At 44.2% G+C, this 12,682-nt stretch overlaps 1 protein-coding gene across 8 annotated transcripts in view; it reads left to right on the forward strand.

Moving 5' to 3' along the window:
• Window positions 1-3,677: 3,677 nt before the first annotated feature.
• Window positions 3,678-12,682, forward strand: part of PRKCH (protein kinase C eta) — a 233,037-nt gene continuing 224,032 nt past the window's right edge. For all 8 annotated transcript variants that reach the window (XR_014820289.1, XR_014820295.1, XR_014820298.1 and 5 more), the window contains exon 1: window positions 3,678-4,422. Coding sequence is in view for 2 of the 8 variants with exons in the window: in XM_021062478.2 (XP_020918137.2) it covers window positions 4,060-4,422 (363 nt within the window). In the remaining 6 variants the exon portion in view is untranslated. The remainder of the gene's footprint in view (window positions 4,423-12,682) is intronic.

The raw sequence follows: 12,682 nt of genomic DNA on the forward strand, positions 1-12,682 counted from the left end.
TCAGGGGTCAAATCTGAGCTGCAGCTGAGGTTTACATCGCAGCTATGGCAACACTGGATCTGAGCCGCATCTGTGACCTATGCTGCAACTTGTGGCAACTTGGGATCCTTAACCCACTGAGCAAGGCTAGGGTTTGAACCCGCGTCCTCACGGAGACTACATCGAGTCCTTAACCCGCTGAGCCACAACGGGAACTCCACTCCTTCCGCTTCTTATTTCTCACCTCAGTCTACTCCACACAGGCTTCCACCTCTACCTTTCTACTGAATCGGCTCAAAGATTACTCAAGACCTGTCCCTTGCCAACTCCACAGGCCTTCTTTAGTCTTGTTTACTGAATCTTAGCATCCGCTGACCTAGCTAACCTTTCCTTCCCTGTTGAGAACTTTTGGGTTGCTTTCCAGAATAACTGGACACCACATTCTTTGGGTTTTTCTCTCATTCTCACCTGCCACTTCTCAACACCCCCTGTCTGCCTCTCCTTCACCTAGAAATGTTGAAGTTTCTGGAAGGCTCTGTCCTAAGCCCCTGCTTTTTTGCTTTTCTCCATCTACACTCTCTTCCTATCTTTTCCCCAAAGGGAGAGCTCATCCACTCTTCTAGTTTTTTTTTTTTGTTTGTTTTTTGTCTTTTTGCCTTTTCTTGGGCCACTCCTGTGGCATATGGAAGTTCCCAGGCTAGGGGTCGAATCAGAGCTGTAGCCACCGGCCTACGCCAGAGCCACAGCAACGCAGGATCCGAGCCGCGTCTGTGATCTACACCACAGCCCACGGTAACGCCGAATCCTTAACCCACTGAAAAAGGCCAGGGATTGAACCCGCAACCTCATGGTTCCTAGTCGGATTCGTTAACCACTGCGCCACAATGGGAACTCCCCACTCTTCTAGTTTTGACAGTGAACTATCCCCCAAAGGCTCTTCCATTTATGCCTTTAGCTCAGACTCCACCTCTGACCTTCACAACTGCATAGCCCATTTCCCACTTCAGATTTCCACTTAAGTGTCAAAGCTGTATCAAGCCTGACATGTTTCAAATTAAACTCTTCATCCCCCTCCACAAATTTGCTCATCTCCTAGAGTTTCCTAATCACTAATGGCTCCATAATCCACAGAGTTGCTCAAGCTGATTTCCTGCGAGTCCTCCTTAACACTTTCCTCTTCCTCATTCCCTCCATCGATCCATCACTTGTCAGTTCTACCACCTAAACACTTCTCAATTCCATGGACTCATCTCCATCACACCACTTGAGTCCAGTCTCCATCATCTCTGCTTTGGACTTCACAAACAGCCTCCTTACTGCTCTCCCCACACCTGTTCTTCATCCTTCCAGCCCATTCTCTTTTTTTTTTTTTTTTTCTTTTTCCTTTTAGGGCCTCACCTGCAGCATATGGAAGTTCCTGAGCTAGGGGTTGAATCAGAGCTGCAGCTGCCGGCCTATGCCACAGCCACAGCAACACCAGATCTGAGCCGCATCTGTGGCCAATGTCACAGCTTGCAGCAACACTGGATCCTTAACCCACTGAGTGAGGCCAGGGATCAAACCCGCATCCTCACAGAGACTGTCGGGTTCTTAATCTGATGAGCCACAATGCAAACTCCCCAATCCATTATTCACACAGCCCCAGAGAGAAATTTTAAAACCCCATTCTCATCCTGTCCTGGCCCAGAGGCTTCTGGCTTCCAGAAGCTTCCAGCTGTTCATAGTTAATGTCCAAAGACCTACCAGTCTGGTCAGTCTTGAATCCTGACCTACCTTTTCTGGCTCATTTAGCCACTCACCCCTCCAGCTACATGGAATCCTCCCTACTCCCCAAACAGGTCAAACTGTCCCTTTTCTCAGGAACCCTGAATATACTGAGGCTTCTGCTGTGAAATTCTTTAGGGAACCCTTCCCTGACCACCCCATCTCCAGGTTACAATATCCTGTGGCACCCTGGCCAGTTCCTCCACTGCACCCTCTATTTGTTGTTTTTGATCCTTTGAGGAACTGTAATCCCAGGAGGGCAGACACCATGCCTATCCTGCTCACTGCTCTTTCCCCACTGCCACATGCCTGCTGCCAACTGACAGGGCAAAAATAGAATGTCTGGTGTCCCTCATCACCCAAGACCAGGTTGGCTGGGTCACTGCCCACCATTTGGGACTGTCTTCTTTCATTGCTAAAGCCCAACAGCAGCAAACCCTTTAGTGGTTCTTAAAGCTAGAGTTTCACTCTCTGGAGGAGGATGACCTAAATGGTCCTCTTGACCTCTTCCCCTGGAGCGCTAGGGCCACCTTGGAGCTCCCTGGATGTTGGAGAGCTTGCTTTACAAGCCCTGTCTAAAACTAAGGAGTCATTAGGGTGATGTGTTGCATTCCTGCCCTGCTCTCCTAAGGAAGTTTAGCTGTTTTTAAGGCAGGCCCTCCCCACCAACCCATTGTTCTTATTTGTTTTCATTCTGTAGTGTGCCTGAGTAAAATGTGAACTTAGGTTTGAGAGCCCCCAAACTTGGCACTGGGGGTAAGGGGTTAGAAAGACTGACCTGCTCCCAGGAGACTTAGAATTGCCAGAGAGAATGTAATTAAGTATCTTAAAAATGGTTTAGGCTTGAGAGTAGACAAATTGGTTGAGCTGGTCCCCAGGGAGTAAGATTCTCCTGGAGAGAAGATTAAATGGAAAGGAGCTCCCATGGGACAAAACTGCAGAAGCCATGAGTGGAAAACAAAAAACCTGAAAGCAGTCCCGTCTGACTTATAAACAGAGCAACAGCCCAGAGTGTTCCTAGAAGAGACGATTTCTTTGGTGCACATGTGCCAGGAACTGTGTGTGTGTATGAACATTCTTCTGCCCTTGTTGTGTAAGGCTGGGTGGACCAGGAACCACACCGCACAGGAAGAAATTTATTACGTCTTAGCCATGTCTGTCTTCAGAACCCACCTTTCCTGCTCTTTGTGCAACAAGACACACCTCTCTGAGGAAGGAGGCAGACAGGATTTCCATCATTACTACTATCCTATTAAAACACACACACGCACACACACACAACCACCGTGTAATTACTCTCTGCAGGAAAGGCGCACAAACAGGATGGGCCCGAGCTGAACCTGGGATGAGCCATCCCTGTAAAGATTAGCAAAAGGAACCTCCCCGCCATGCACCCGCCTCTGGCCAGGGCCTCTCCCAGAGGGCCCGGCTGGGTCGCCAGCACACCTCCTACCGTGGGAGGGAGGGCGCGGGCGATTCCCAACCATGCGGGTTCCCTGCTCCTCCTCCTGTCCTCCAGCCCTCCCCGGACCTGTCTCCCGCGCCTCAGGTGTTTGCTCGGGCTGGGCCACCAGCCCTACCCTTTTTGGCCTGCACCTGGGGTAGCCTCCAGCCCAGAGAGCCCAGCCAGACCCGGTGGCAAGGAGCGCGCGCAGCGCGGTGAGAGCCGGCAGCGCGGGGCTCCCTGGGGTGGCGTGCGCCCCGCTACTGACCGACAGCAGGGCCAGGCCGCCGGCCGCGCGCCACGCCCCCAGGCTTCGGAAGGCGCGCGAGCCCGCGCGGGGTTGCTGTGAACTTGGAGCCTGGCGGCGCGAGGCTTTTGCTGAGGATGCGGCGGCAGCTGCTTCCTGGTTTGAAGCCGGCCGAGTGGGGGAGAGCGTGAGCCCGCGGAGGCGGGGGTAGGAGCAGAAGCCGGAGAGGCGGAGGCAGGAGACGCTTCGGGCTTGAGCTAACCGGACGAGTCGCTCCGGCTCTCCGGGGAGAGGCGCTTCCCGGCCCTGGAGAAGGGGCGAGACCTGTGCGAGCCCACGGGAGGCGCCGCGCGCTCGAGAGGGACGATCGGGCGACCCCGGCCGGCTGAGGGCTCGGCGCCCGGCTCCCCTCCTTTCCACCTCGCGAGGGAGGGAGGGAGGGAAGGAGGGGAGGGAAGGTCCGGTGGAGGAGGCAGAATGGCCAGTCGCGGGGGGCTTGGGCGCTACTTTTCCCGGGAGCTGCCTCCACTCCTGCGGCCGCCGAGAGGGCTGGCCTGAGCGAGGGCTCCCCGCTCTCCCGCTGTGAGCACGCGAGGTCCCCCAGGGCCGGGGCAGCGGCGCCGGCATGTCGTCCGGCACCATGAAGTTCAACGGCTACTTGAGGGTCCGCATTGGCGAGGCGGTGGGGCTGCAGCCCACCCGCTGGTCCCTGCGCCACTCACTCTTCAAAAAGGGCTATCAGCTGCTGGACCCCTACCTGACCGTGAGCGTGGACCAAGTACGCGTGGGGCAGACCAGCACCAAGCAGAAGACCAACAAACCCACGTACAATGAGGAGTTCTGTGCCAACGTCACTGATGGTGGCTACCTGGAGCTGGCTGTCTTCCACGAGACGCCCCTGGGCTACGACCACTTTGTGGCCAACTGCACCTTGCAATTCCAGGAGCTGCTGCGCACGGCCGGCGCCTCGGACACCTTCGAGGGCTGGGTGAGTACCCGTGAACTCTTCCCTTTGCGGCTACCCCACACCCTCTCCCATCTTCACTTTTCAAAACTCGCCGGGCTTCCGCTTTCCCCGTCTTTTTCCCAAGTTCCATGGTGCAGGGAATTCCCTCCAGACTTTGGTTCTCTCCCAGGTGGCTGTGGCACCTGTGACGCGACAACGGTGGGTGGGTGAGGGCGCAGGTGTGTCTCTGGAAAGCCATCCTGGACAGGGCCCCCTTTCCAGATGGCAGCTTGAGTTAATGGGGAAATCGGGTAGGGGCTCTCATCCTCCTCCGCCCAGACTTTGGCTAAGGTACCCTAAGTCTCTGCACGCGGGTAACATGCTGGAGACTCAAGGAAGGGAAAGTGGATGATTTGGGTAAAGTTTTTCAAGCGCTCCTTAGGTGAAAGCCGTGCATTCTCGCTAGGGTTATTCATAATGTTTATGGATACGTGTTGGTTCAGCCGCTCAGACGTGCACACGTGTTTCGGCATGCACATCCATTACATCCCACTGGCAGGGATCAGAGTGCCTGGGTCTGCAGTTCGCAAAGTTTTGTTTAGCAGTTTTCCAAGGAGATGAGGTTTACATGTGTTTGCAAGTAACTTCAGTTCAGTTTCAGCTTGAGAGGTGTGAATCTTGCAGTCTGTGTTTCTGCTGTTACTGGTCTGGAAGGCTTGGAGGGGTCCTCAGCAGTTTGTGAACATCCCCCTCCCTCCACCACAGCCTCACTTCTCGCCTCACCCGTTGGCGTTTCTGTTTATTGATAAATAGTACCACAACCTCCTACTTGCCTGTGCTTTTCACATAGTTCCCATGAGGCAAATTTTCTGCTGCAACTAAATTATGATTTCTAGAGCACTCTATACAGTGCTAAAATGCTTTTGCGTCTTGGTCTTCATACTGTCTTTGTGAGGCAGGTGCTATCCTTCTCACTTTGAGGTGATGAAATGATAATTATAATGAAATGGTCTGCTTTGGCAAAATGGGGTAAGCCGTTGGAAGGCTATCAGGAGTTTTCATTTAAATTCTGGAGGATGTTAGTTTTGAACCCAGTATGTGAATCAGAATTGAAAACATGTTTGAAACTAACAAGTGGGGAAATCAGATGGATACTAAGGAAGACTCATTTAAATATTTATTTTATGCTTTGAGGAATTGATTATTTTTATCATATAGTCTATAAAATTACAGCTAGCTTGTGGAGTAGACTCAAATAGGAGTAAATATACATAATGGCTGTTTAACCATATCATCAAATTATACTGAGTTAATTTCCCTTCAGCTCAGTTTACTTTATGGAATTTAGAAGAGGAATGGCCATAATAGAGATGGACATTTTATCCTGTGAATTTCAGGAGGGGAGGTAGAGGTGAGCCTAAGAATCTGAGTGGGATTATTAAATTAGTACCTGATTAGGAGTTAGGTTGGGTAAAGCTCTAGAAGAACTAGGTTCTGAAGTATGGTGGTTCGGACTGATCCATGGCCCCTAGAAGCATGTTTTCCCAGAGAGATCCTCCACTGGTTCACTTTACCCCCAGTCTGCACATTTGAATCACCTTTTTAAATCCCCACTTTTAAAGACTCTAGTCAGGAATCTCAGGCTGTGGGATCACAGTATCAGTACATTTTGGCTCTTCAGGTGATTCTGATGTGCAGGCACATTTGAGAAGAGGTAGCCTAAATGAAGACCATAAGCTAAGGACTGGAAGAAGCTTGAGTGTAGTAAGATTCAGGTTATCAGACAAAGTGGGGTTATTTAGAGCTGCCTGCTTTCCCCCTGGATTACCAGATTTAAATGTAAATTAAATTCCTTTATCTATAGTTGTCTGAATTAATTATATTTAGTTGTTTAATGTAACCCACTGTTGGTGTTCCGGAAAACATGAGTTTTGGGTAAGATAGGTTATCATTTAAATGACCTTGAAACCAGTGATTTGTCAGATACTCGTTTTCAATTAGGTGGCAAGATTATTTTGAAACTCATGATGAGGTAGATAGAACGAGTAGAGTGTTTCCTTTAAATATTTTTTTTGTTTGTTTAGAAAATAATCTTATTAAGAATATATTTGGAAATATATGGAATGCTTGTTTTAAAAATGATCCTTATAGGTCGAAAGGTAGTTTTGAAATTTAGAATTACAGAAGTACTTATTTATCTTTAGCATAGTAAATTGAAATGTCTAGTTTATTCAGAAAGTTACAAATGGAGTAATTTATCCCACCAAAAGTTTATTTGTTGCAACTGGAATTACAAATTGCTAAACTTTAAAAAAACCTAGAAATTTTGTTTTTGCTAGATCATGAGAAGAGACAAAAACAGAAGGTATCTTTATTATTACAATAAAACAAAGTTTTTATTGCTATTTTGCTTAACATGCTTTCTAAATATTAAGAATATAATCATAACATTGATTTTGCTCCAATTTTGTCAATATTAATAATATAATTGTTAACAATGATTTTGTACCAATTTGGTCAATATTATCTTCTAAGCTTGATGAGGGAAAGGGTTAGATCTATTTTATGCAGTATATTCTTAGTACCAAGCACAATGCCTGTCATGGATGAGGCAATAACCTATTTCTTATCTAACTATACATATTTCATTTAACTTACATTATATCCAAGGAGGCAGTGGATACAACTAAAGAAGTTCTTAAACGGAAAGTCACAGCATTAAATGCTTAAATTAGGAAAGATTTCAAAGACCTGAGTTTCCACCTGAAATTGGAAAAGAAGAGCAAATTAAATCCTAAGTAAGCGGAAAAGAGGAAGTGTAAAGATAGATGCCAGTGAAGTAGAAAATGGAAACAATAGAGAAAAGTCAATGAAACAAAAAGCTGATTCTTTGAAAAACAAAATGAAACAATAAAATTCGTAAACCTCAAGCCAGTGTGATCAAGAAAAAAAAAAAAAGACGCAAATTACCAATGTTAGGAATGAGAGAACACCACTATAGATTCTATGGACATTAAAAAAAAAAAAAGAATATTATGAATAACTTTATGCTAGCAAATTCCACAATTTAAATGTAATGAATGAATTCCTTTAAAGATGCAAGTGGCCAACACTCACCAAACTCACTCCAGTAACTTGGATAGGTTTTGTCTATTAAGACATTTGATCTTGTAATTAAAAACCTTCCACAAAGCAAACTCAAGGTCCCAAGTGCCTTTGCTGGTGAGTTCTAGTGCACACTTAAGGAAGAAACATTGCCAGCTACACAAACTATTTCAGAAAACAGAAGAGAAGGAAACACATTCCAACTCATTTCGTGAGACCAACGTTACGTTTATACCAAAACTTGATGAAAACATCACACCCCCCAAAAAACCAAATTACAGACCAATGTCCCTCATGAATATGGATATAGGAAAAATCTTAAATTTTAGCAAATCAAACCCAACAATGTAGCAAATGATCAAATGAGGTTATAAGCAGAACCACAAGGTTGATTAAACATTTAAAATTAATTCAGTGCAATTTTCATGTTAACAGAATAAAAGAGGAGATTCATATGATCATCTCAAGAGATAGAGAAAAAAGAATTTGACAAAATTCAATATCCATTCATAATAAAAACTCTTAACAAATAAGTAATAGAAGGGAACTTCTTCAACCTGATCAAGGGCAACTGTGAAAAACCTACAGGTAACATGTTAATGGTGAAAAACTGTATGATATTCCCTAAGATCAGGAGTGGTAAGAATATCTACTCTTACCAGTTCTGTTCAACAGTGTACTGGAGGTCTCTGTCAGTGCAAAGGCAATTAAAAAAATAAAATACATGAGAAGGAAGAAGGAAAACTGTCTTTATTTGCAGACAAATGATTGTAGAAAATTCTAAGACATCTACAAAAGGGCTACTAGAACCAACAAGCCAGGGTGAACTAGGTCACTGCAGTTTCCATACCAATATACAAAAGTCAATTGTTTCTATATAGTGTCAGTGGACAATTGAAAATGAAATAGAAAAATGCCATTTAAGGAGCATCAAAATATGAAATTGGATAAACATGATAAAACATATGCAAGACTTGCTCACTGAAAATGACAAACCATTGCCAAAATAAGTTAAAAATCTAAATAAATGAAGATATATACTGTGTGTATAGATGGGAGGATTCACTATTGTTAAGACCTTGATTCTTCCCATGTTGTTCAGTAGATTTAATGCAGTCCCAGTCAAAACATCATCAAGCTTTGTTGTAGAAGGTGACAGACTGATTCTAAATTTTACGTGAGCATATGAAGTACCCAGCCTCATATAAGAATAATTTTACAAAAGAATGTTTTGGAGGATTTGAACTATCTGACTATCTGATTTCAAGACTTACTATAACACTACCATAGTCAAGGTAATGTGTTGGAATAAAGAGCATCATATTGATCAGTGGAAAAGAAGAGAGTCTAGAAATAGATCCACACATATATGATCAAATGACTTTTTGTCCTTTTTTGACAAAGATATCAAGGCACTTCAATGGGGAAATGATAATTTTTTTCGGCAATTGTTTTCAGAAAACATTTAAGAAAATGAAAACATAAGCAACTAACCAGGAAAAATTATTTGCAACATGTAATTCAGACAAAGGACTTTTAATGGATATATATGAAAACTCTTAAAACTCATGAGAGGAGTTCCTGTCGAGGTGCAGCTGAAACGAATCTGGCTAGGAACCATGAGGTTGCAGGTTCTATCCGTGACCTTGCTCAGTGGGTTAAAGGATCTGGCGTTGCTGTGAGCTATGGTGTAGGTCGAAGACACGGCTTGGATCCTGTGTTGCATTGCTATAGCTGTGGTGTAGGAAACCTAGCCAGGGAACCTCCATATGCTGCAGGTATGGCACTAAAAAGCAAAAAAACCCACAAACAAACAAACAATAAAACAAAACAAACAAAAAAACAAAACAAACAAATAAAAAAAAACAAGAAAAACCCTCAATGAGAAAAATACTCAGTTTTAAAGTGGGGTGAGGATGTGAATAGGCACCTTTGTGGAAAATAGCACATTAAAAGATGCTCAAAATCCTTAGTCAAGCAAATGTAAATTAAAACCAAACCCATGGGAAAGGCTTAAAGAGACTGATCATACCAAGTGGTGGTGAAGAAGTGGAACAACAGGAACTGTCATACTACTGTGAGGAGTATAAAATGATAGAGCCACAGTGGAAAATATTTTGACAGTTTCTTAACATGTTAAACATGTACTTACTAAGGGACCCAGCTACTCTGAAGTATTTATCAGGAAAATAGAACCATTTATACAAAGACCTATACATGAATATTCATAGCCACTTTATTTGTAATAGCTCCCAAACAGGAAACAACTAAAATGTTAGTCAACAGGTGAATATTTAAACAAATTGTGTATCTATACAATGGAATTCTACCCAGTCATAAAAAGTGGTGAGCTGTTGATACATGCAACAATATGGATGAATCTCAAAATGTATAATTTACACTGAATGAAAGAAGCCAGAACCCCCCCAAAGAGTACATACTATATGATTTCATTTATGCAAAATTATAAAAAATGTAATCTAGTTGTAGTGACAGGAAGTGGTGGTTGCCTGGTAATGAGGGAGTGAAGGTGACAGAGGGATGGATTACAGAGAAGGCACAAGGAAACTTTTGAGGGAAATGAACATATGCATTATTTTTATTGAGGTGATGTTTTACAACTACATACTTATGTTGAAGCACATGAGATAGTTCACTGTTAAGTATGCTCATTTTACTCTTTGACAATTGTACTCAATAAGTCTGTAGGGAGAAAACTAAGGATTTATTATCCTTATTTTACCAAAGAAGATGTTAAGTAAGTGCCTTAATTAGATTTGAGTCAAGACAGACTCTTGAAAACTACATTGCCTCTTCAGTGCAGAAAATATTATCAGAGAAGGAGCATTAAAAAAAATTCATTAAATGCAAATTTTGACTTTTGGACAGAGTCTTGTTTTCTAAATGGTCACTGCCCCCCCCATTTCTTCTAGAACTGGTTTATTTTGTATAATTTCTTGGGCTTCTAAAACCTTTTTTCCTTCTTTCCCATATTTGCTCTTTATTTGCTGCCTTTCCATGTGGGGACTGGCACCTAATAACTTAACGCAGGGCATGGGGACATGGGAGGAGGTGGGGGGGAGAGGGGGGGCTGGAGGCTGCGTCATGGAAAGACCTTGGCATCCCCTCAGGAAGGAAGGACCTGCTTGGCGGGATCCCAGGCTGTTTTCCTGGTTCAGCCCTCCTGAAGACATTCTGTTCCCTGCAGGACTGGAGGGCCACTTTGTCTCTGCTTTTCAGGGAGCTGACCTGTTTGGCAGTCTTGTCAGGGTAAGCAGTCAGGTTATCGCCCGTGATTCCTGAATCCAGGTGCATGAATTTCTAGCATCAGATTGAATCTTGATTCATTTTCTAGTGGTTCCTTCCCTTTTTGTACTCGGCGGTACAGTTATTCTTTCTCGAGGTTGTTTTTTTCTTTTCAGAGTCCGTTGGTGAAGACTGTTTAGGGGTGAAACATATTTTAGCATCTATCTAGGGAGGTTCATTCCAGTGTATGTGAAATGTATTGGATATATCATGTCTTTAGTTTCACGACAAGAATTCTGCTGCAGTGGGACTGGCTGCTTCTCATTATGGTTAAGTGGTGGCTCAGATGTTTCCCCCTCAGAGAGCATTTTCCAGACCATATTATTATCTGTCACCCTTTATTGCACTCACCACTTTCTGAGATCATTTAGTTAATTTGTTCGCTTATTACACCTTCTCTGTTAAGGTATAAATGCTTTGAGAGTAGAGAATCCACCTCTCTTATTCACTATTCTAAGTCCAGCACCTTAAGCAGTGTCTGGTATCTAGTAGGCACTAAATATTTGTCAAAATGTGATTTGGGAGCAAGTAAAGTGCAAGCATTTGGGGAAGATCCTGACTTAAACATTTTATTCATCTTTCTAAAAAAAAGAAATAAATGAAAGTAGTTGGGGGAGTGACTAATTATTACTGTGATCCCAGTGTCCCTTTTTAAAAATCAGTTAATTATATACCAACTTGTGCTTGAAAGACTGGACCAGATTTTCATGTCCTTTGAATATGGTCATGGATTGAAAACCATGTTTGGAAAATTCCTTGCCTTCGCTGCGTTTGAAAAGGCTACAATTTCTAAACCTGTGAATAAGGTGTAACTTTGTTCACTGGTAATTTGTGAGCCCGACATGTTAAATTCGGTTGTGCTCAACCTTTGAGAGCTAATGAGGTTGGTGGGCAGAGTGAATCATTTTCTCTTATGCAACTGTTAATACAGTTTGGGTATCTAGCAAGTATTTAGAGTGCTGACTAGTTGTGATGGTACAAGCGCAGTACATTTTTATGAGATGGGTAGCATTTACGCAGAAGCAGAGAAGGGCCTTGGATTTTCTGGAGTCTTCTGTTTTGTAAGACATTTGGCTCATTTTATAAAACAGATCAGGTGCTCAATTTGCATTGGCTGCTTGCGCCACTGTATTAGAATATGATAAAGATGAGGCCTGAAATCCAATGCCTGACCACTCTTTTTCCATTCTTGTCATTGCTGTCCCCCAAATGATCTTTCTCAATGGCCAAGCTGATAGTCCTCCCTTTACTGAAAATGCCTCAAGGGTTTCCCCACTGCCTTTAGCTAAAGCTCTTTAAAATGGTATAGAATGTTCTTCATGATCTGGGCCCTGATTTTTTCTCTAGCCTTCTTCCCCAGCCCACACTCTGTGTGTGCTCCAGCCACCATGAGCAGCTTCCATTTCATCAAGAACCACCTTGCCGATCCCTCTCTGCAGATGTCACTTACCCAGGAAACTTTCTCTGACATGCCAAGCCTGGGTCTGGTCCTCCTTTCTTCTTCTTAGCATGCCCTCAGCATCCTAAGATCACCACTGCCTACCTCCCCTATATCCTGAAAGAATGGAGGTGTGAATGGACCAGGTGCTCATGGAAATGTATGATATTGGTCAGAGGAGTTTAGGGTTAAAAACCATGGGTGATTGAGATTCATCCCCTCTGCTTGAGGGGTAGCTGCCCTAACAGACTATTATACGTTTCTCTGTGAAATACCAGGCCCTAGTAGAGCTTTTAGCCACCGTTGAGCACATCCTGTGTGCCAGCCCCTGTGCTGGAGCCTGGAGAGGCGGGTGGGCAAGACAGACATAACTCCTTCCTTCTTAGGCCTCGTCTTTCCAAGGGGGAGAGAGATCTGGGAGGTGGGGAGACAACAGCCAGGAAATGACACAAC

Source organism: Sus scrofa, chromosome 1 (genome assembly GCF_054392235.1).
Source record: "Sus scrofa isolate SSC_HxYL_T2T_F1_AM1 chromosome 1, Sscrofa_HxYL_maternal_Yorkshire_Landrace_v2.0, whole genome shotgun sequence".
NCBI lineage: Eukaryota > Metazoa > Chordata > Mammalia > Artiodactyla > Suidae > Sus > Sus scrofa.